Source organism: Piliocolobus tephrosceles, chromosome 10 (genome assembly GCF_002776525.5).
Source record: "Piliocolobus tephrosceles isolate RC106 chromosome 10, ASM277652v3, whole genome shotgun sequence".
Classification (NCBI taxonomy): Eukaryota; Metazoa; Chordata; class Mammalia; order Primates; family Cercopithecidae; genus Piliocolobus; species Piliocolobus tephrosceles.
Window position 1 is genome coordinate 47,166,816 of NC_045443.1, and position 21,324 is coordinate 47,188,139.

The 21,324-nt window shown below is 42.4% G+C and overlaps 1 protein-coding gene across 5 annotated transcripts in view; it reads right to left on the reverse strand.

Moving 5' to 3' along the window:
- Positions 1-20,574, reverse strand: part of RACGAP1 (Rac GTPase activating protein 1) — a 36,506-nt gene extending 15,932 nt beyond the window's left edge. Inside the window, exons 1-4 of one of the 5 annotated variants that reach the window (XM_023211174.2) lie at positions 20,463-20,574; positions 11,981-12,069; positions 1,594-1,796; positions 106-242 (exon numbers count right to left, since the gene is read on the reverse strand). In XM_023211174.2, the coding sequence (XP_023066942.2) occupies positions 106-242; positions 1,594-1,796; positions 11,981-12,065 (425 nt within the window). In that variant the 5' untranslated portion in view covers positions 12,066-12,069; positions 20,463-20,574. Of the gene's footprint in view, positions 1-105; positions 243-1,593; positions 1,797-11,980; positions 12,070-16,408; positions 16,520-20,384 lie in introns of those variants that run through there. The other 4 variants (XM_023211172.2, XM_023211175.2, XM_023211170.3 and 1 more) reach the window with 4 other exon arrangements.
- Positions 20,575-21,324: the final 750 nt, after the last annotated feature.

Sequence of the window (21,324 nt, forward strand, 5' to 3'; positions counted from 1 at the left end):
TTTAAGCACACATTCTAGAAGCAGTATATTTAAGAATTCAGATAACAAGAATATCTGACAGCTGTGTTGCTTGCGATCGGATAACAACAGATGCAGTTCCTCCACCTTTTGTTCCCAGCATTGCTGCTGGATGGTTGGCCTCTGTTGAGAAAAGCCAGAGCTGATTTTTGCTCCTCGCTTAGTTGAATGCTGCCAGATGTGTCACACATGAGCATCTCTCGAATCAGCTGAATCTGTCGTTCCTACAGACCAAAGCAGAGTAAAGCATCATAACTAGCCAGGGGAGAAAGCGTCACCTCAAATTTATGGGACAGGCAGACCAGAAGACATTAAAATACGAGCATTATGCAAATGGGCCTTCAGGAAGGCTGCTACACCAATAGCATATTAATTCACATCAAACCCAGATTGTGTCTCTGATTTCTGACTGGCAAAATGAACTACATCTAGCATAGCAAAGTTTCTGCTACAAGACTTTTGGATTAACCTGCTAATCCAAGAGGAGAATAATGCAAAATGAGAGTCCCAAAATAGATTTCACATAGCAAAAACACTTTAGTGTCATTTTATCAGAACAAATATTGGCTTCTATGGATCAAAACAGCCACCCACCTAAGTAGTGGAGCAAAATGCATTAAAATGGATACAAAGCTATAAAGCACTGGAACCAGACAATTTGAGTTTACTGAGGCAGCTAACACTGTATACCAAGATGGATTGGTCCCTCCCAGTAAAGGCTTTCCTTTGTACTATGACCCATTCTGACACTAAAAATGGTAGTGTTCTGTGTCAGTCACATTGCTCAACTGGTTGAATACATCTAACCTTTTACTCTGAATTAGAGAGCGGTGATGAAAAGAGTCACAGTTGTTTTGTCTGTATGAATGACAAAGTACCAGCTACTCATATAAGGATGGATATTCCGGGTAGCACTTAAAATAAACAATGGATGGCTAATATCTTGTGACAGATCAAGTACGTTAGGATCTCCCTCCCTCCCTTTTCCTCTAATTCTTTAAGTTCTTATTTGAAATCTGTCTGTTGGCCTGGCACGGTGGCTCAAGCCTGTAATCCCAGCACTTTGGGAGGCCGAGACGGGCGGATCACAAGGTCAGGAAATCGAGACCATCCTGGCTAACCCGGTGAAACCCCGTCTCTACTAAAAAATACAAAAAACTAGCTGGGCGAGGTGGCGGGCGCCTGTAGTCCCCGCTACTTGGGAGGCTGAGGCAGGAGAATGGCATAAACCCGGGAGGCAGAGCTTGCAGTGAGCTGAGATCCGGCCACTGCACTCCAGCCTGGGCGACAGAGCGAGACTCCGTCTCAAAAAAATTTAAAAAAAAAAATGAAATCTGTCTGTTAAGTAATAGTTTCAAGTCTAAATGACAAAAACATATAAATTTCAAATTACGAAGAACAAGATTCCTAGTCTGCAATTTCAGCTCTAATCATGGGCAAGCTGTTAAAGAACAGGTCACTTTCAGTTCTTTAATGTGGAAGAAGAAACTAGGTATATCTGGCAAGTGGAAACTGTCAGACAATGCTTTCCCCCTCTCGCATCATCACTGTTCTAGCATGGAAAACAATACACACCAGCTTTTCGCAGTCAGCCTCAGCTCTCTGTCTCCGTTTGATCTCTACATCCACCTGATTACGTGCATGCTTCAGCTTAACGTCCAGAGCACTTCGCTCAGTCTCTGCTTTCATCAAAAGATCCTTGTATTTCCCCAGCTCATGGTCAGTCCTCTGCCACTTTTTACGGAAATCCTCAAAGTCCTTCGCCAACTGGATAAATTCTGAGGAAAGGGGGAATCTTTAATAATTCAAGCACCAAACAGTATAATTGCTCTAATAAATGAGTCCTACAGTTAGCTTTATTTGAAATTCATAATTAAGGAACCAGCTGAACTATGGGCAAATCCAGCTGAAAATAACCGGGTGCAGATCTTGGATATATTTGTCACTCTGATGAGAACTTTGTGGGTAGCAATTCCTATTTCGATAGGCCACTTACTTTTGGCTTAGCCAGTGGCATCTGCTATGGAATATGTAACTCATTAGTCACCTGGCTCCAGATGTAACACTAACACTGAAAGCTCCTGAACAGAAGGCAATCAAAGGGGGATACCTTTGAGGCAGCTGTCACGCACCAGGACAGTTATAGCTATAAAACAAAAACAGCTTCCTTTACAGTCACGCATTGCTGCACCAGAGAGATGTTAAACAGCAAATTCAAATGTAACTGCTGTAATATGCTCCAGTAGACGTAGATTATTAATATTACAGATGTCTAGACCTACAATTCCGTTTGGCTATATAATTATACAAATATTGATTTGAAAGTAAAAAGCCAATTTGCTTTTGCTGTTTAACACTGCCCTGAAGGGTATGTAAACATTCCAGTTGAAAAAAAAAAAAAAGAGGAAGAGAAGATCATACTAGCTTTTGGAACATCCCTGATAGCACAATGTGAAGTCTCTTCAAATGTCTGCAAAGAGAGCATCACTTCCAAGGCAGCATCTCAAAGGAAGAAGATAACCCTGGTGGCATTCATTCTTATCTCCTGCTATTGGCAAAGCTGTTCTTCTGCAATGTATTTGCAAAAGTGCCTTACAATTTTCTAGTTAACCTCCATCTATCTCTAAGGATCACTCTCCACCAACATCAAGGAAGAAGGTCTCAACGTGTACATCTGCTGTTAGTCAAACTAACCCAGTTTACAGCGAAACTAGGCCAAATTCACACACAGCAGATTCTTAGGTAGTAAGGGCACTTTTCCCATATGAATTTAACCTAAGAGCATAGAAACAATATATAGTCCTTTTTAAACAATTTTAATAATTTGACCAAATATCAAACTTACAAATTAGGATACCAATTTCTTCCAGAAAAACCAAGTCATTAAGGAAACTTTCGTTTTTAGCAAACAACAAGTTTCAGCAAAATAGGTTATTATGACCTAGCTATCTTAAACAATGCAAATATCAACAATAAAAAAAAAAAGTATGGCTGGGCACGGTGACTCACACCTGTAATCCCGGCACTTCGGGAGGCCAAGGCAGGCAGATCACGAGGTCAGGAGATCAAGACCATCCTGGCTAACATGGTGAAACCCCGTCTCTACTAAAAATACAAAAAAATTAGCCGGGCATAGTGGCGGGCGCCTGTAGTCCCAGCTACTCGGGAGGCTGAGGCAGGAGAATGGCGTGAACCTGGGAGGCAGAGGTTGCAGAGAGCCGAGATCGTGCCACTGCACTCCAGCCTGGGCAACAGAGACTCTGTCTCAAAAATAAATAAATAAAGTATTACAATTCAAATAGTTTTAAGAAATAATACGTTGGGTTAGTCTGGAACATGCTACTTTTTTGTGGGTTTATTTTTTTAGCTTAAAGAAGAAAACCTATCTGTTTGCAAACTAAATACCGTATGCATACACACTCAAAATATTTACCAAACTGAAAAACAATTTTGAAAATAAAAAGATTTTCATCTGACCTAATTTTGCTGGTTTGTTTGTTCTTTAGGATACTCCTTTTACTAAATTACTGCTTCAGCTTAGTTTAAGTCAGACCCAAAGCAGAACATTTACATACCTGATTAATATATTACTTTTTGTGTTTTCAGGTGAGAAATGTGAAAAAAAAGTAATGTCTTTTTTTTCTTTTTTTGGAGACAGAGTTTCACTCTTGTTGCCCAGGCAGAAGTGCAATGGCACAATCTTGGATCACCGCAATCTCCACCTCCTGGGTTCAAGCAATTCTCCTGCCTCAGCCTCATGAGTAGCTGGGATTACAGGTGTGGGCCACCATGCCCAGCTGATTTTTGTATTTTTTGTAGAGACGGGGTTTCACTATGTTGGCCAGGCTGGTCTCAAACTCCTGACCTCAGGTGATCCACTGGCCTTGGCCTCCAAAAGTGCTAGGATTACAGGTGTGAGGCACTGTGCCCGGCATACTTTTTACTTGAGACAGTCTTCCTCTGTCACCCAGACTGGAGTGCAGTAGCACAATCTCAGCTCACTGCAACCTCTGCCTCCCAGGTTCAAGCAACTCTCCTGCCTCAGCCTCTTGAGTAACTGGGACTACAGGAGTACGCCACCACGCCCAGCTAATTTTTGTATTTTAACTAGAGATGGAGTTTTACCATGTTGGCTAGGCTGGTCTCAAACTCCTGACCTCAAGTGATTCACCCGCCTCAGCCTCCCAAAGTGCTAGGATTATATGCATAAGCCACCACGCCCGGCCGAAAGACACTACTTTTATGTACAATTCTGCTATGAGCAAAGTTTGCTAGGATCGGGTCAGAAGGCATTTTGGACTACAGATCAGAAACAATTTTGATGTTGAAGACCAACAATCATGGCACTGTTTTGGTCAGTTGGTGAATCACAATTCAGCTTGGTACTTGCCTTTCATGAAGTGCACATTAAAAGATTTATAAAATTCAGGTCGGGCATGGTGGCTCTCGCCTGTAATCCCAGCACTTTGGGAGGCTGAGGCGGGCAGATCACTTGAGCCCAGTAGTTCAAGACCAGTATGGCCAACATGGTGAAACCCTGTCTCTACTTAAACACAAAAATTAGCTGGGCTTAGTGGTATGCGCCTGTAATCCCAGCTACTCCAGGAGGCAGAGGTCGCAGTGAGCTGAGATTGTGCCACGGCACTCCAGCCTGGGCAACAGAGTGAGATACTGTCCCAAAAAAAAAGACTTATAAAATTCAAATTACAGCTGGGCACGGTGGCTCAAGCCTGTAATCCCAGCAGTTTGGGAGGCCGAGACGGGCGGATCACGAGGTCAGGAGATCGAGACCATCCTGGCTAACATGGTGAAACCCCATCTCTACTAAAAAATACAAAAAAAACTAGCCGGGCGAGGTGGTGGGCGCCTGTAGTCCCAGCTACTCGGGAGGCTGAGGCAGGAGAATGGCATAAACCCGGGAGGCGGGGTTTGCAGTGAGCTGAGATCCGGCCACTGCACTCCAGCCTGGGCGACAGAGCGAGGCTCCGTCTCAAAAAAAAAAAAAAAAAAAAAAAAATTCAAATTACAGTACCTCCTTTAAAAAGTTATATACACCCTAAACTATGAAGTGCACCTATGAAAAAGGAGGAAAGAGGCCAGGCGCAGTGGCTCAAGCCTGTAATCCCAGCACTTTGGGAGGCCGAGACGGGCGGATCACGAGGTCAGAAGATCGAGACCATCCTGGCTAACATGGTGAAACCCCGTCTCTACTAAAAAATACAAAAACCTAGCCGGGCGAGGTGGCAGGCGCCTGTAGTCCCAGCTACTCAGGAGGCTGAGACAGGAGAATGGCGTGAACCCGGGAGGCGGAGCTTGCAGTGAGCTGAGATCCGGCCACTGCACTCCAGCCTGGGCGACAGAGCGAGACTCCGTCTCAAAAAAAAAAAGAAAAAGAAAAAGAAAAAGGAGGAAAGAGAAGGGAAATTTCCAAATTGAGGGTTATTTTTGATTTATTCAAAATTTAAAAATCAGGATTTGGTTCATAGCTCAGCAAGCAGATTTAAGTGGGTCCAGAAATCTTAATTTTTTTTTTCCGTTTACTCCCCAAGGCCTTTGAACAGGCTCTTCCATTTGTCTTCCCCACTACCCTCTCTAAGTTTCTTAAGGACAAAGACCCTATGTCTCCTTTGCTCTTTTATCTCCAGTGTTGTAACCTGCCTAACACACAGTAGACACTTGAAATATCTGTTGAACAAATGAATGAATGAAAAGCCGCTGTTCAAATTAAATTTACCAGCATCCAAGACCACCCTACCAGTTTAAACAAACTTACCTCCCACCACTATGCAATACCCACCTAGCTAAACCGGTCTGCCCCTGCCCACAGAACAGAGGCCTTCTCACTTGTGACCAAGCTATGCACTCCAAATGGAATGCCCTACCTACTCTTCTTAACATACCCATTTACCAAGTCCCATCTGGTCTGTGAATCTTTTCCTAATCAGTTTGCAACACATTAAATTTTTCTAAATTACCCAAAAGCATGTATTTTGATACTTGTACTATCTTCTGTTTCATGAGAAAAAAAATCCTGTCTCTGAAACTAAAATACCATAATCTTCAAGACAGGCAATATATCATATATACTTCAGTATTTGATACCGTGCATAGTGTAGTACAAACCTAGTATATCACTGGTACACAATAAGCACCTGATAAATGTTAAATTATACTTATTCCTAATTTATACACCAATGATATTTTTTAAAAAAGCTCAGGCAGCTTATGACAAATTAAAAATAGAACATAAAAAACTGTGTGGACTGGAGAAAACAAGATAACAAAATACGCCATTAAAGTCATCTTTTTTAAAATATTAACTTTCATTCTGATCTTCTTGTAACTTGGACTTAGCTCTCCCTTTCTTTTTTTAGAGACGGAGTCTCACTCTGTTGCCCAGGCTATAGTGCAATGACATGATCTTGGCTGACTGCAACCTCCACCTCTCGGGTTCAAGTGATTCTCATCCCTCAGTCTCCCAAGTAACAGGGATTACAGGTAAACACTACCATGCCTGGCTAACTTTTTGTATTTTTAGTAGAGAAGGGGTTTCCCCATGTTGGTCAGGCTGGTCTTGAACTCCTGACCAAGTGATCTGCCCGCCTTGGCCTCCCAAAGTGCTGGGATTACAGGTGTGAGCCACTTTGCCCAGCCCGGACTTAAGCTTTTTAAAAAACAATACATGCCGAGCATGGTGGCTCACGCTTGTAATCCCAGCACTTTGAGTGGCCAGGGCAGGTGGATCACCTGAGGTCGGGAGTTAGAGACCAGCCTGACCAACATGGAGAAACCCCATCTCTACTAAAAATACAAAATTAGCCAGGCGTGGTGGCACATGCCTGTAATTCAGCTACTCGGGAGGCTGAGGCAAGAGAATCACTTGAACCCAGGAGGCAGAGGTTGCGGTGAGCTGAGATTGCACCACCGCACTCCAGCCTGGGCAAAAAAGAGTGAAAAACTCTATCTCCAAAAAAAAAAAAAAAAAATCAATACAAAAAAGAGAAAGAGGAATGAAGTTAATGATGAAAGGCAAGAGTAAGGAGTCAAGGGATACTTAGGCATGCAGGGAATTCCTAAGGATCTAAGAAGAGTATAGGCCGGACACAGTGGCTCACGACTGTAATGCCAGCACTTTGTGGGGCCAAGGCAGGTGGATCACTTGATGTCAGGAGTTTAAGATGAGCCTGGCCAACATGGGGAAACATTGCTACTAAAAATACAAAAACTAGCCAGGCTTGGTGGCATGCACCTGTAATTCCAGCTACTTGGGAGGCTGAGGCAGGAGGATCACTTGAACCCAGGAGACAGAGGTTGTAGTGAGCTGAGATCATACCACTGCACCCCAGCCTGGGCAACAGAATGAGACTGTCTCAAAAAAAAAAAAAAACAAGAAAAAGAAAAAAAGAGGACAGACACTGGGGTGGATGCACAAAGTTGATTCTAGTGTCTAAAAAACACAGGGCCACTTTAGTTCCTCAAAAGCCAACATTTGCCAGGCGCACTGGCTCACACCTATAATCCCAGCACTTTGGGAGGCTAAGGTAGGAGGATCACCTGAGCCCAGGAGTTCAAGACCAGCCTGGAAAACATGGCAAGACCTTGTCTCTACAAAAAATAGAATTAAAACAAAAGTAGTGCTTACAGTAGTTTGGGAGAAAAAGTAAATAATAAAAATTCAAAATAAAATAATAAAAATAAATACCGGCCGGGCACGGTGGCTCACGCCTGTAATCCCAGCACTTTGGGAGGCCGAGGCGGGCGGATCACAAGGTCAGGAGATCAAGACCACGGTGAAACCCCGTGTCTACTAAAAATACAAAAAATTAGCCGGGCGTGGTGGCAGGCGCCTATAGTCCCAGTCACACAGGAGAATGGCATGAACCCGTGAGGCGGAGCTTGCTGTGAGCCCAGATTGTGCCACTGCACTCCAGCCTGGGCAACAGGGTGAGTTTCCGTCTCAAAAAAAAAAAAAAAAAATGAGCCGGTGTGGTGGCATGAGCCTATAGTTCCAGCTACTCGGGAGGCTGAGGTAGGAGGATTGCTTGAGCCCAGGAGTTCAACGCCACAGTAAGCTATGATTGCACCACTGTACTCCAGCCTGGGCAACAGAGCAAGACCTTGTCTCCAAAAAACAAAAACTAGGCCAGGCACGGTGGTTCACGCCTGTAATCCCAGCACTTTGGGAGCCAAGGCAGGTGGATCACCTGAGGTCAGGAGTTCAATACCAGCCTGGCCAACGTGATGAAACCCTTTCTCTACTAAAAACACAAAAATTAGCCAGGCATGGTGGCAGACACCTGTAATCCCAGCTACTCAGGAGGCTGAAGCAGGAAAATTGCTTGAACCTGGGAGGCAGAAGTTGTAGTGAGCTGAGATTCTGCCACCGCACTCCAACCTGGGCAACAGAGTGAGACACTGTTTCAAAAAAATAAAATAAAAAATAAATGAGGGCCGGGCGCGGTGGCTCATGCCTGTAATCCCAGCACTTTGGGAGGCCAAGGCAGACGGATCACCTGAGGTCAGCAGTTCGAGACCAGCCTGACCAACATGGAGAAACCCCGTCTCTACCAAAAATAAAAAATTAGCCAGGCATGGTGGCGCATGCCTGTAATCCCAGCTACTCGGGAGGCTGAGGCAGGAGAATCTCTTGAACCTAGGAGGCAGAGGTTGCAGTGAGCCGAGATTGCACCATTGCACTCCAGCCTGGGTAAGAGTGAAACTCTTGTTTCAAAAAATAAAAATAAAAAAATAAAAAAGCCAACATTCCAAATTAGAGATTTGGAGAAGGAGGTAAAATGTACCTCTATAAGAGGAATAAATGGGAAGGTAAAAATTTGCTTATATAATAAAATCAGGATTTCTGTAAAAATAAGTATTTTGGGGGGGAGATTTCTGGCATAATCATTTCCCAAAGTATTTTCACAACATCTCAATTTATGCCCAAATCCTCATAGCACTCCCACAAAGAAAATAGAGATGTTTAAATTCCTATTTTATAGGTGGAGAAACAGACACAGAAATAACAGGTAAAAGCTAGCACTAGTTATCAACACTCTAAACCACAGAGTCTTCCCTCTGCCCCCATATTTTATCAGTTGCCTCCTTCTATAGGTCTTATTATCACAATCTCTTCTACCCATTTCTCCCTACTTCCATCTTCACAACCACCATTCCAGTTAGGGCTATTATTGCCTCTTTCCTGAGCTATGACAACCATGTCATTCCTAGTCAGTCTCTCAGCATCCACCTCTAATGCAGCCTACACCTCTGCCAGGGTAATCTTCCTAAAGCACAGTTTTGATTATGTCACTCCCCCTTACTCCTATTTCCCTCAAGTCCCACACCCTCTTGCCTCCGCTCAGGCTGTCGCCTGATCTAAAATACCCCCTTTCATCTCTGCCTGTTGGGATTCTACCCTACAGCTAAAGCTCAGCTCAAACCCTTTCCTCCATAATACCATTTAGTCATCCCTTTCCCTCAATTCAAAAATGCTAAAAGCCCTGATAGGTTCTCACAAAATATTTGCTGAATGAACCTGAGTATTAAGATCTCTTATTCCACACTCTAGTCCCCACCACACTCTAAAGTAATCCATCTTCTGAGATGATGTGACCTCAAAGAGAAGCCTAATTAGTATGCCATTGTGGTTACTGAGCTGGTACCAGATGATAGGGTCATGCAGCAGCTATTAGAGAGAGAAAATAGAATATTGTTTTGAAAGGCCTGTAAGTGGATAAGAGCTATTAAAAACATCAATCAATTCAAAGAAAATATTGAATGGCATAAGCAAGACACCACAGCAAGTACTATAGAAATAAAAAAAAGTTCAAGACACAGTTCTTACATTACTTTAACACCAGTAAGGCTGACTTGAGAACAACATTTACTAAATTAGGTATTAATGAAAGTCTGAAATAGGAGAGGATGGTAATACAAAGAGAAGCTGGTATAGAATAATTCCCTTAGATCACATGTCAGTACCATCAGCCCCATTTTTCTTTCTTGCTAATTTATTTCCCAGACGGTTTCTCTATTAGCACCTCCTTTTTCTCCCCAGTTCGCCACCCCATCCCAATCCTTTATTCCTTCCCCCGGGGAGATGGAGTCTCACTCTGTCACCCAGGCTGGAGTGCAGTGGCACAATCATAGTTCACTGTAGCCTCAAACTCCTGGGCGGAAGCGACCCTTCAGCCTCCTGAGTATCTGGGACCACAGGCGTGTGTCACCACACCCAGCTAATTCTTTTGTTTTTGAAATAGGGTCTCGCTCTGTCCTAGGTTGGAATACCCGAGTGTGATCTCAGCTCAATGCAACCTCCGCCTTCCCAGTGATCCTTCCACCTCAGCCTCCGAGGTAGCTGGGATCACAGGAGCATGCCACCACACCGGCTTTTTCTTTTTCTTTTTTTTTTCTGTAGAGATGGGGTTTTTGTGGCCAGGCATTCACACCTGTAATCCCAGCACTTTGGGAGGCTGTGGTGGGTGGATCATTTGAGGTCAGGAGTTCAAGACCAGCCCGGCCAACATGACAAAACCCCATCTCTACTAAAAATACAAAAATTAGCTGAGTGTGGTGGTGGACGCTTATAATCCCAGCTACCTGGGAGGCTGAGGCAGGACAATTGCTTGAGCCCAGAAGGTGGAGGTTGCAGTGAGCTGAGATCACGCCACTGCACTCCAACCTGGGTGACAGAGTGATATTCCATCTCAAAAAAAAAAATAAAACCAGAGATGGGGTTTTGCCATGTTGCCCAGGTTGGTCTCCTGGACTCAATTGATCCACTCATCTCAGCCCTACAAAGTGCTAAGATTATAGGCATGAGCCACTATGCCCGACTGCTAATGTTTTCAGAGACAGTCTTGCTATGTTGCCCAAACTGGTCTCAAACTCCTGGCATCAAGTGATTCTCCTGCCTCAGCCTCCTGAGTAGCTGGGATTACAGGTGCAAGCCACCAAACTTGGCTCTCAATCATTAATTACTCAGCATCAAATATATGAATTAGGTGAAAGCAGATGCCTAGTATCTCCTTCGAAAAGAAATTGTGGACTGGGCCTGGTGGCTCATGCCTATAATCCCAGCACGTTGGGAGGCAGAAGTGAGAGGACTGCTTGAGGCCAGGAGGTGGACACCAGCCTGGGTAAAATAGGGAGACCTTATCTCTACAAAAAATTTTGAAAAAGTAGCAGGGCATGGTGGCACAACCTGGGAGACAGAGTGACATTCTTAAAAAAGAAAAAAAAGAAAAAAGAAGAAATTATGACTTTTTCCCACTTCAACTGAAAATGCTTTTATAGAACACAAAGAAAATCCAGGATAAAAAGTATAGCCAACTACTACTCTAAAGAAAAAAGCAATATCCTAGTAAATTGTTCCCAGTTCATGGCACAGAAAATAGTGCCAACTATTCAGCGGAAAAAGAATCTTGATAATAAAAAAGCGGCCGCACACAGTGGCTCACGCCTGTAATCCCAGCACTTTGGGAGGCCGAGGCAGGTGGATCACCTGAGGTCAGGAGTTTGAGAACAGCCTGGTTAACATGCAAAACCCTGTCTCTACTAAAAATACAAAAAATTAGCCAGGCGTGGTGGCATGTGCCTGTAATCCCTGCTACTCGAGAGGCTGAGGGAATCGCTTGAACCTGGGGAGCAGAGGTTGCAGTGAGCCGCGATGTCGCCACTGCGCTCCAGCCTGGGTGACAGAGAGAGACTCCATCTCAAAAAAATAAATAAAGATAATAAAAAAGCCTGGCTAAAACCTGTTAAGGGCAGCTATAGAAAAGAATTTTAGTGACCATTTAGAATGAGTGTCTGTTAGGCTTTGACCACGTAAGTGACCACTGCTTTATTTTTAGGTAACCCAAATGAAAAACAACTTTAAGACTGGAAAATACTTCAGCTTTGTAAAAATCCCAAATTTGAAATCTGTTTTTCCTTTTGGACAGGCCAGCTCAGAATGACTTACGGAGTTCATTTCCTTCACTGAGAATCTCTGCCCGGCGCACAAGCTGCTCAAACAGATTCCGCATATTCAGCATCATAGTATCCATCTTTCTGCCAAGAAATCAAATATACATTAGGGGTCCTGCCTTCTCACCCACGACAGAAGATTCTATAGCAATCCAGCCATCAGTGACCAACATCTGGACTCTTCCATTTATAACTACCATTATAAGAATCTCAAGCTAACAACAGATGTTTTGTGTGATTCTTATTATAAAAACAAACTTGGAATATTTAAGACTCATCTGAAAATTAGAAAACCATTTCAGACCTTTGAATATAACAGCCCCTCCAATCACTTTGTAGCAGAAAACAAATAGGAAAGAGCATGTCAGTTGATTACTAAGTGACTGACCAATAACAAAATGTGGTTCTTCAAGTCAAGCCTATTGATTAATATAATACTTTTGCCAGTTTATTCCTTGTGGGCCTTGAAGACCTACAATGTAACTTGAAATATCTGTTTTTAATTTCATTTTTAGCTAATGCCCCTGTTGCAACTGCCTTTTAAAATGCAGGACATGGTCAGCACATTTCCTACCAACAGCACAGATGACGTCACACGAATGATTAAGTGGGAAAATCGCCAGCTCAGCAGCACAAGAATTATTTCTGTAATGCAGGGCTCTCTGCTGGGCTGCGTGCAGGAACTACGTCTAACAAATTTATTCTAAGTAGAGGCAAAGGATTATGTTGTACCACATTCTGGCATCAGAGAGACAATACACCACCTTCACAGTTCGAAGGGCAAAGCAAAAATCATTTGCTACTGTGTTCTGTATAGTGAATTTCAGGCTTCGTATTTCCCCCCAAAGGCCTGCTGATACTATAGAAAAAACAGTGTCGTTACAGGCTGTTATATTCCAAATAGACTTTAACTGGGAACACTTTGAGGAAATAAGATCTTCACTTAACAGTCAAGAAAGAAAGACATTAACTGGATGTTATGAAAACTATCAAGGAAATGAAATAAAAAGTCAAATTTCATTAGAAATATAATGTCCTCAGAAATACCATTAAAGGATTCTTATGTTTCTCTTAACCAATGCTTCAACATTCTAGTCCAGGTCCTTATTTCCTAAACAAAATTTTAAGAACTCTTATGAAGGGTTAGTGATTTTGCAATGTTTAGAAGATTGTACCACAAGCTATGAGAGCAAGAAAAAATATATTAAAAAGCACAAAGAACAAAGAATATATGAACATAGGCTGGGCACGGTGGCTCACATCTATAATCCCAGCACTTTGGGAGGCCAAGGTGGGCGGATCACTTGAGGTCAGGAGTTCGAGACCAGCCTGGGCCAACGTGGCGAAACCCTGTCTCTAGTAAAAACACAAAAATTAGCTGGACACAGTGATGTGTGCCTGTAATCCCAGCTACTTGGGAGGCTGAGGCAGGAGGATTGCTTGAACCTGAGAGGCAGAGGTTGAGCTGAGACGGTGCCACTGTACTCCAGTCTGGGTGCCAGAGCAAAAAAAAAAAAAGAATATATAAATATAAGATATTTTCTATTAAGTGCTGCAGAATTATTCATTTATACTCATACGATAATTGCTGTAATAGAAAAAAAGTTTTCAGTTCCAAGCCTGGATGCAATATATACCTGAATCAGGGCCGGAAACCAAGATTTTCAAATGGCAAGTATCTGTTCCAAGCTACATAATCACAGTAAGCTGCTAAGCAACCAGACCAACAAATGTATTACAAAGATCTTTCTCTAAACTAAGAACAAAACTAAAAGGATAGCATTAAAACCGGCAGGAAGAGCTGTGGAATTCATGGAGACTCCACGGATTTAACAATATAACGAAATAAGCAACATACCCCAAGTGCTACAGGACAGAAACGGGCAGGACATTGGGTAGTCAATTCAAATGTTGATTTCCTTTGGCTCTCATGAGGTAAAAATGGAAGACTCTAATCAATAGTTTTAATATAAGGTATTGCTTTTTATCATCTCGGCACTCACTCACATATTGTGAGACTATAAGACAGTGAGCTCAATACCACAGCAAAACTTCTAATCTAAGAATTCAAAAAGGAAAATTTCATGGTGCTAGGATGTTGAAAACTGGTTGTTTAAAAAAAAATATTTTTTTTTTTTTTGGAGGGGGGTGGTTAAGTCTTAAATTATAATATAACCTGTTCTTTTGTTGTTTTTTTTTTTTAATTTTTTGAGACAGAGTCTTGCTCTGTCCTCCAGGCCAGAGTACACTGGCGCCACCTCAGCTCACTGCAACCTCTGCCTCCCGGGTTCAAGTGATTCTCTGGCCTCAGCCTCCTTACATTGTTCTACCCTTCCTGTTTATGTACATCAACTATCCTACTCACTGACCTACCCTATCTCACACCCTACTGACTTCCAATTTTGATTTCCCTATTTTTATCATTCTCTCAGTCGCTCGGTTCCAAACTTCAGAATCACCTCTAGTTCCTCCCTTTCCCACAGCATCATCACTAAACCTTGTGTACTCTTCTCTCATGTATCTACCATACCCACCCCCTCATCACTTGTAGGTTGTCACCACTCACTTCAATTGTGCTCCCTGCCTCCAGTCTTTCCCCCACTGCTTCCGGCAGTTGCCACTCAGATACAAACTCTTTGCACTTGAATTAAACTTTACCATATGATTCTGTCCTGTGTCCCAAGTAGACTGTAAATTTGAGGGGGGAACCCTTACATGTAGCACTTCTATATTACACACACAAGCATGCAAGCATGTAGTATTTAATACGATGCTCACAAAAAAAATTGATATATATTAATTCAGAGAGGAAACACACACAGATATCTGTGATGCTATGGTCAAAAGAATTTCCATTCTCCCTCAACATCAACGTGTAATATAGCTTAAAGCAAAAAGAAGAGTTAAAACGGGGAGAGGGAGCAGAAGTCCTGGGACAAGCTGGGTGTGGTGGTGCGTGCCTGTAGTCCCAGCTACTCAGGAGGCTGAGGCAGGAGGATCACGTGAGTCTAGGAGTTTGAGACCACCCTGATCATCACAAGACTCCCTTCTCTTAAAATAAAAAAATAAATAAATTAATTAATTAATTAATTAATTAAATAAATAAAGGTCCTGGGACAAACCTTTAGCTCTTCTATCTACCAGTAGTATAATCTTCAGTAAATCACTTAAATTCCAAGACTCATCTATGAAGTGAAAACAATAACACTTGCTTTATTTACCTCATAGAATATTATAAAACTTTTAAAATGTATAAGTTGAGAATCTTACTACCAAAATATAAGATATCTTTTAGTTGGTATCAAGTGAGTTTCTTTTGTTTAGGTTTGGTTTTGGTCTGATAGTTGTTACTTCCATCCTAAAGCAGTGATTCTCAAATCTAGGTGTTTTTTCCCCTAGGCTGTCTCCAAATAAGGATATCACTAAATTCAGAATTTTAGACCACTTTTTAAAATAGTGCTATACAGTTAGAAAGAAAAGAATCGAGTATTTACTAGGTGCTTTGAAATGATTCAGGCACTAAACTAGACACTTCACATATACTTTAAGTGAATTTGACTTCATTTTGAGATGGAGTCTTGCTCCGTCACCCAGGCTGGACTGCAGTGGTGCCACCTTGGTTCACTCCAACTTCTGTTTTCAGGGTTCAAGCGATTCTCCTGCCTCAGCCTCCTGAGTAGCTGGGATTATAGGTGCCCACCACCATGCCCGGCTAATTTTTTTTGTATTTTTAGTAGAGACGGAGTTTCACCATGTTGGCCGGGCTGGTCTCGAACTCCTGACCTCTAGCAATCTGCTTGCCTCTGCCTCCCAAAGTGCTGGGATTACAGGCATGAGCCACCATGCCTGGCCTCACTAACTTAATTATCTCCATTTTACAGACAATGGGCAACTAAGGCCAGAGACCTTAAATTGACAAATGTCGAGCTCCTACTGAAACCCAGGTCTGAGTCCAAAATCTATATTCTCTCCAACCCAACACATGGAAGAGATGATATGTCACAAAAATATCAATTAGATCATATATGTTGCAGACTTACTCAGAGACCTCCCCCACATCATGTCATACAAACAGCAACACATATAAAACATAAATTATAGCTGGAATCCAGACCAAGAATCAAGGAAACAGAAAAATTCGACCAGGTCTGGGCTTTTAAACAAGCTATTCTAGATGAGGTTTGCTGTTTCTGAAGAGTTATTTTTTCCTCTAACATAGATTTACTTACTTAAAAATCCAAAAATTGCACTAGCAGGATATAATCCTCTTCTCTTTATATGCTAGGGGACCATATATTTTTATTAACATTCTGCAGAAGTGACTCTCAGGAATTATTTATAGATGACAAAAATATCTTTCTATATCAGTACTAACTCTGATATCTCAGCCAAATTGTAACTCAAAAAGCTAAAATTTACTCACCCTATTCAACATCAATTGAAAATAGTTGTAATTTTCCTGCTGGGTCACATTTTCACCCTCATGAATACTTGTTTATTTCCCCCCATGTATTATTTAGTCCATAGCCAGGAGATACACTAATGTGAAAGGAAACAAAAACAAAGTCATACTGTAGTACATTGCTTTTGCAGCTGTAAAACAGCTGTCACTTTCCACAACAGAGACTGCTGCCTTTCGGGAAAGCTGAAACTATCCCTGTGTGCAGCAAGAAAATCAGTTTGTGGAGCACTTTAAACCAAAAGGTGCTAGAGAATCTCAGCTGTTATTGATGGGGAGCCCCAGCGGTGGAGAAGTCACTATGTTACAGATTCCCAATCTGTGAGTATCCCTAAGGGGGCAATTTGGCAACACCATCAAAGAGTCTCAGCTGGATGTGATTGCTTTGAGCCCCCAATTTAATTTCAATCACCCAGCCAAGAGACAGATATCGTCCTTCAGAATAACAGACTATTACAGATCTTACTGCAGGGTATCCTGGGAAAAGTCTCTATCCTCTTCTTCCTCCTCCTTCAAACAACATTATTAAGAGACCTATATATCAGGTTTTTTAGATGCATCAAGGGTGTTAAATACTTTAAGACAAAGCAATGAAAGGCTGCTGGAGTTTTTCAGGAAAGTGTTTTAATGAAAAACTTTTCCACAAACATTGCTAAATCTGGAGATTTCCAAGAAATCAACAATATAGATTCTTTGCTGTCAAGGAAGACCATTCTCAAAGATAATCTCAGTACTTTAAGATCCTGTCACAGGAACATATTTGAGGACAATGTGAAGACAATTCTTTTCCTGAAATGTCCAGCTTCTGCTTCACTGTATCAAAAGTCTCTAATACAACTGGCGGGCAGAAGGATTATCTTGAAACCAAATGTTCTTTATAAGCAAATCACTTGCAGAGAGTAAACAAAATATTCTCAATCCAACATAAAGACTAAGGAAGGGAAGATTTGAATTGTGATTTTTCAGAAAATTACTATCAGTTCAGCATACTAAATACCTCTTTTTTTCCCTGTGAATTCTTCCTATTCTGGTCTTCCGTCCTTCAAGGTCTAGAATAAGTCTCACCAATTCACTGAAGCCTTCCCTAACCATTTCAGTCCAAAATGATTTCCTTTATTATCTGTAACATTCATTTAGCAGATACAAAAATACTGTTTATTATTAATCCTCTATGTTCAAAAAAATTAACAGTAAAACAGGCCAGGTGCAGTGGCTCACATCTGTAATCCCAGCACTTTGGGAGGCCAAGGCAGGTGGTTCACCTGAGGTTGGAAGTTCGAGACCAGCCTGACCAAAATGGGGAAACCCCATCTCTACTAAAAATACAAAATTTGCCAGGCATGGTGGCGCATGCCTGTAATCCCAGTTACTCGGGAGGCTGAGGCAGGAGAATCGCTTGAACCCGGGAGGTGGAGGTTGCAGTGACCCAAGATCACATCATTGCACTCTAGCCTGGGCAACAAGAGTGAAACTCTGTCTACCAAAAAAAAAAAAAAAATAGCAAAATAAAAATCTCACTACCCTAAACAACTATATGTACCACCTGATTTAATCTTTGTCCATTATACACTCATATTTCATGGTGTTACAATCATACATTACATATAATTTTGTGTTTTGCTTCTTTCTATCATGTTTCCATTAAGTTCTAAAGAGTTGATAAACAACTGTTTAACTATTCTCTTCTTTGGACGTTTAGGTCATTTCCAGTTTTTCACTTACCTCTGCCTGGAATCTCTTGCATGGTCATTCTCTCACCTCAAATATCTTTACTCAAATGCCACTTTCTCAGTAAGGTCTTTCCAATCATCCTATTGTAAATGGCAAGCTTTCTCTAACATTACCCGGCTTTACTTTGTTCCAAAGCACTTCTCTCCATCTAACATATTTACATATTTATTCAGTTTATTGTCTGTTTCCCCTCTAGCTTAAGTTCCAAGAAAGCAGAGATTTGTATGTTTTCTTCCCTGATGCCTAGTACAGTACCTGACATTTGGTAAATGACTATAAATATTTGGGGAATAAATGAATTGAGCATTCCTATGGACAATATTTTTCTTCAGGTGACTGTGTTCCTTAGAATAGATTTCCAAGACTAGGATTGCCATATTAGGGTGTAAAAACCATTATATGGCTCTTAATACTGCCAAAATGTTTTCTAAAAGGGATGTACTAATGTACAGTACTCTCAACAATGTATATATGCGCTTACCAGACTCACCAGTTATCTAAAGTTCTATTACCCCAAATTAACTGCACATTCTTTAAGACCAAATAAGACTGTCTTCCACTTACACTTTGCACTTAAGAAATACCTATTGAATGAAAGTAAGCAGACCGGGTACGGTGGCTGACGCCTCTAAACCCAGCACTTTGGCAGGCCACGGCAGGCTGATCACATGAGGCCAGGAGTTCAAGACCAGCCTGGCCAACATGGTGAAACCGTATCCCTATTAGAAACAAAAAATTAGCCGGGCATGGTGGTGCACACCTGCAATTCCAGCTACTCCGGAGGCTGAGGCAGGAGAATCACTTGAACCCGGGAGGCAGAGTTTGCAGTGAGCCGAGATCGCACCACTGCACTTCAACCTGGGCCACAGAGCAAGACTCAGTCTCAAAAAAGAAAAAAGAAAGTAAGCTAGTACAACCTTTATGGAAAACAGTATGGAGATTTCTCAAAGAACTAAAAATAGAACTATCATTCGATCCAGCAATCCCACTAATGGGTATAAGGGTAAGAAATCAGTATATCAAAAAGGCCCCTGCACTCATATGTTTATCGCAGCAGAATTTACAATAGCAAAGATATGGTATCAACCTAAGTGTTCATCAACGGAGGATGGATAAAGAAAATGTGATACATAGACAGACATACACCACAGACTACTACTCAGCCATAAAAAAGAATGAAATCACATCTTTTGCAGCAACATAGATAGAACTGGAAGTCATTATCCTCAGTGAAATAACTCACAATGTCAAATACCGCATGTTCTCACTTATAAGTGGAAGCTAATCAATGGGTACACAGACATACAGAGTGGAATAATACACACTGGAGACTACAAAAGATGGGAAGGCGGAAGCGGGAGCTGAGGGCTGAAAAACTACGTATTGGGTACAATGTTCACTATTTGAGTGATGGGGACACTAAGAACCCAGACCTCACCACGACGCAATATATGCATGTAAGAAATCTGCACCTGTACCCCCTAAATATACAAAAAATGTTTTAAAACCCCCTCCCAAAAATAAATACCTATTGAATGATTAAGCTACAGGAAAGGCGCCTTCTCTAAACACCTACAATAACTCGGAAAGCTTATTTACCCGACACATTCGAGAGAAAGATAATGCTTTAAAAAAAAAAAAAAAAAAAAGGCTTATCTACCCACCTACCCCCACTTTTCCTACACACACCTTTTGGCCTACGAATGAAATCCTGTGAAGAGAAATATACGTGAAAATGCACAAGTAAGGCCTCGTTGTTACTGAGGCTAAGAATTAGGAGAAAGACAAGATGTCATTGCCTCGGCCTGCATCCCTAGACACACGCGACCCACTGAGGAGAGGGGCTCCACTGCAGGCCGCCCGGGTCTCTCAAACACCAGGGAGCTTCCCTTCGAAAAAGATGGGGTGTCATTCCAACCACTCTTAAACTCGTATTTGACTGAGAGACTCTTCTTTGGGATGGCTCCTGCCCTGCTCCAGCCATCACCTCAAAAAGACGCCCCCGGCTTTCCACAAAACCCGGCGCCAAGACAGAAGCCCCCTACCCTCCCAGGCTGCGTCCATTCGGCCTGCCCCGACCCCCGCCCCAGAAAAGCCCGAGTGGAGAGGCTGTGGCTGCCGGCCTGTCCCGCTGTCCCGGACCCCCGCGGCGTCCACGGCTCGCCACACGAATGCTCTGCTTCCTACCACAATCCAGCGCCAGACGCACCTGGTCTGGCACCCCCACTACTCACTTCAGTCAGCCTGGCCCCACCTGGGCCGCCCTTCACTTCGCTCCCCGCCTCACCCAACGGCAGAGCAGCGCCGCGACGCGCCGCCAGCTCCCGTTTGAAATCCTTCACCAACCAATCACAGAGAAATTTATTCCTCCCGCGCCGTCCCTCTACGGTGTGACGTACGCGTCAGGGACACGCAGAGGTGACGGGAACGGGAATGGGCATGCGCATTCTGACAAAGCGAAGCCAAAGATGGCCATTTTGACTAATGTCAATGGGTTGGTTTTTTTTTTTTGCGGTGCCCTTTGCTGAAGTCATTCAGGATGCCATATTGCCTAAGGGCAAGTGGTACTTCTTAAGTGCAAATTATTCTTGGTCTCACTGTCTGCGGGACTAGGGCCCTTGGAAACGATTAACTGAACAATGTTAAGTCTCAGTAGAATCGGAAGAATACCAGGAGTTAGAACAGCAGTTATTTTCAAGCACATTCACTGAGCTATATTATCCCTTCCATTGATGTATCCATTCAGACTTTTATTTGACACATATTAAGTGAGCCCACATCATCACAAGCACTCCACTGGGAATCGGAAAAATAAAGATGGTATGGTCTCTGCTGTCCAGTAGCTACGAATGGAGGCGATAGCTCGAGGAAACAAAAATAAATACAAAATGAAAATAAAATACTATAATTCCATTTAATAAACGTTATTTAGAACTTGGCATTGTGCTAGCACAGGAGCTTTCATGCTTTTTTAAAAATCTGGACCCACAGCGTGAAATACACTTTACATTACAACCGGGTAATGAAAACTCTGCTCATCCTTACTACATGCAACGTACTCAGAACTCACTACCCAACAACGCATGGCTACCCGCAATTTGGAAAAATACTGGCTGGAGCATACAAGAAGCGCTGTGGTTTAAAGGAAA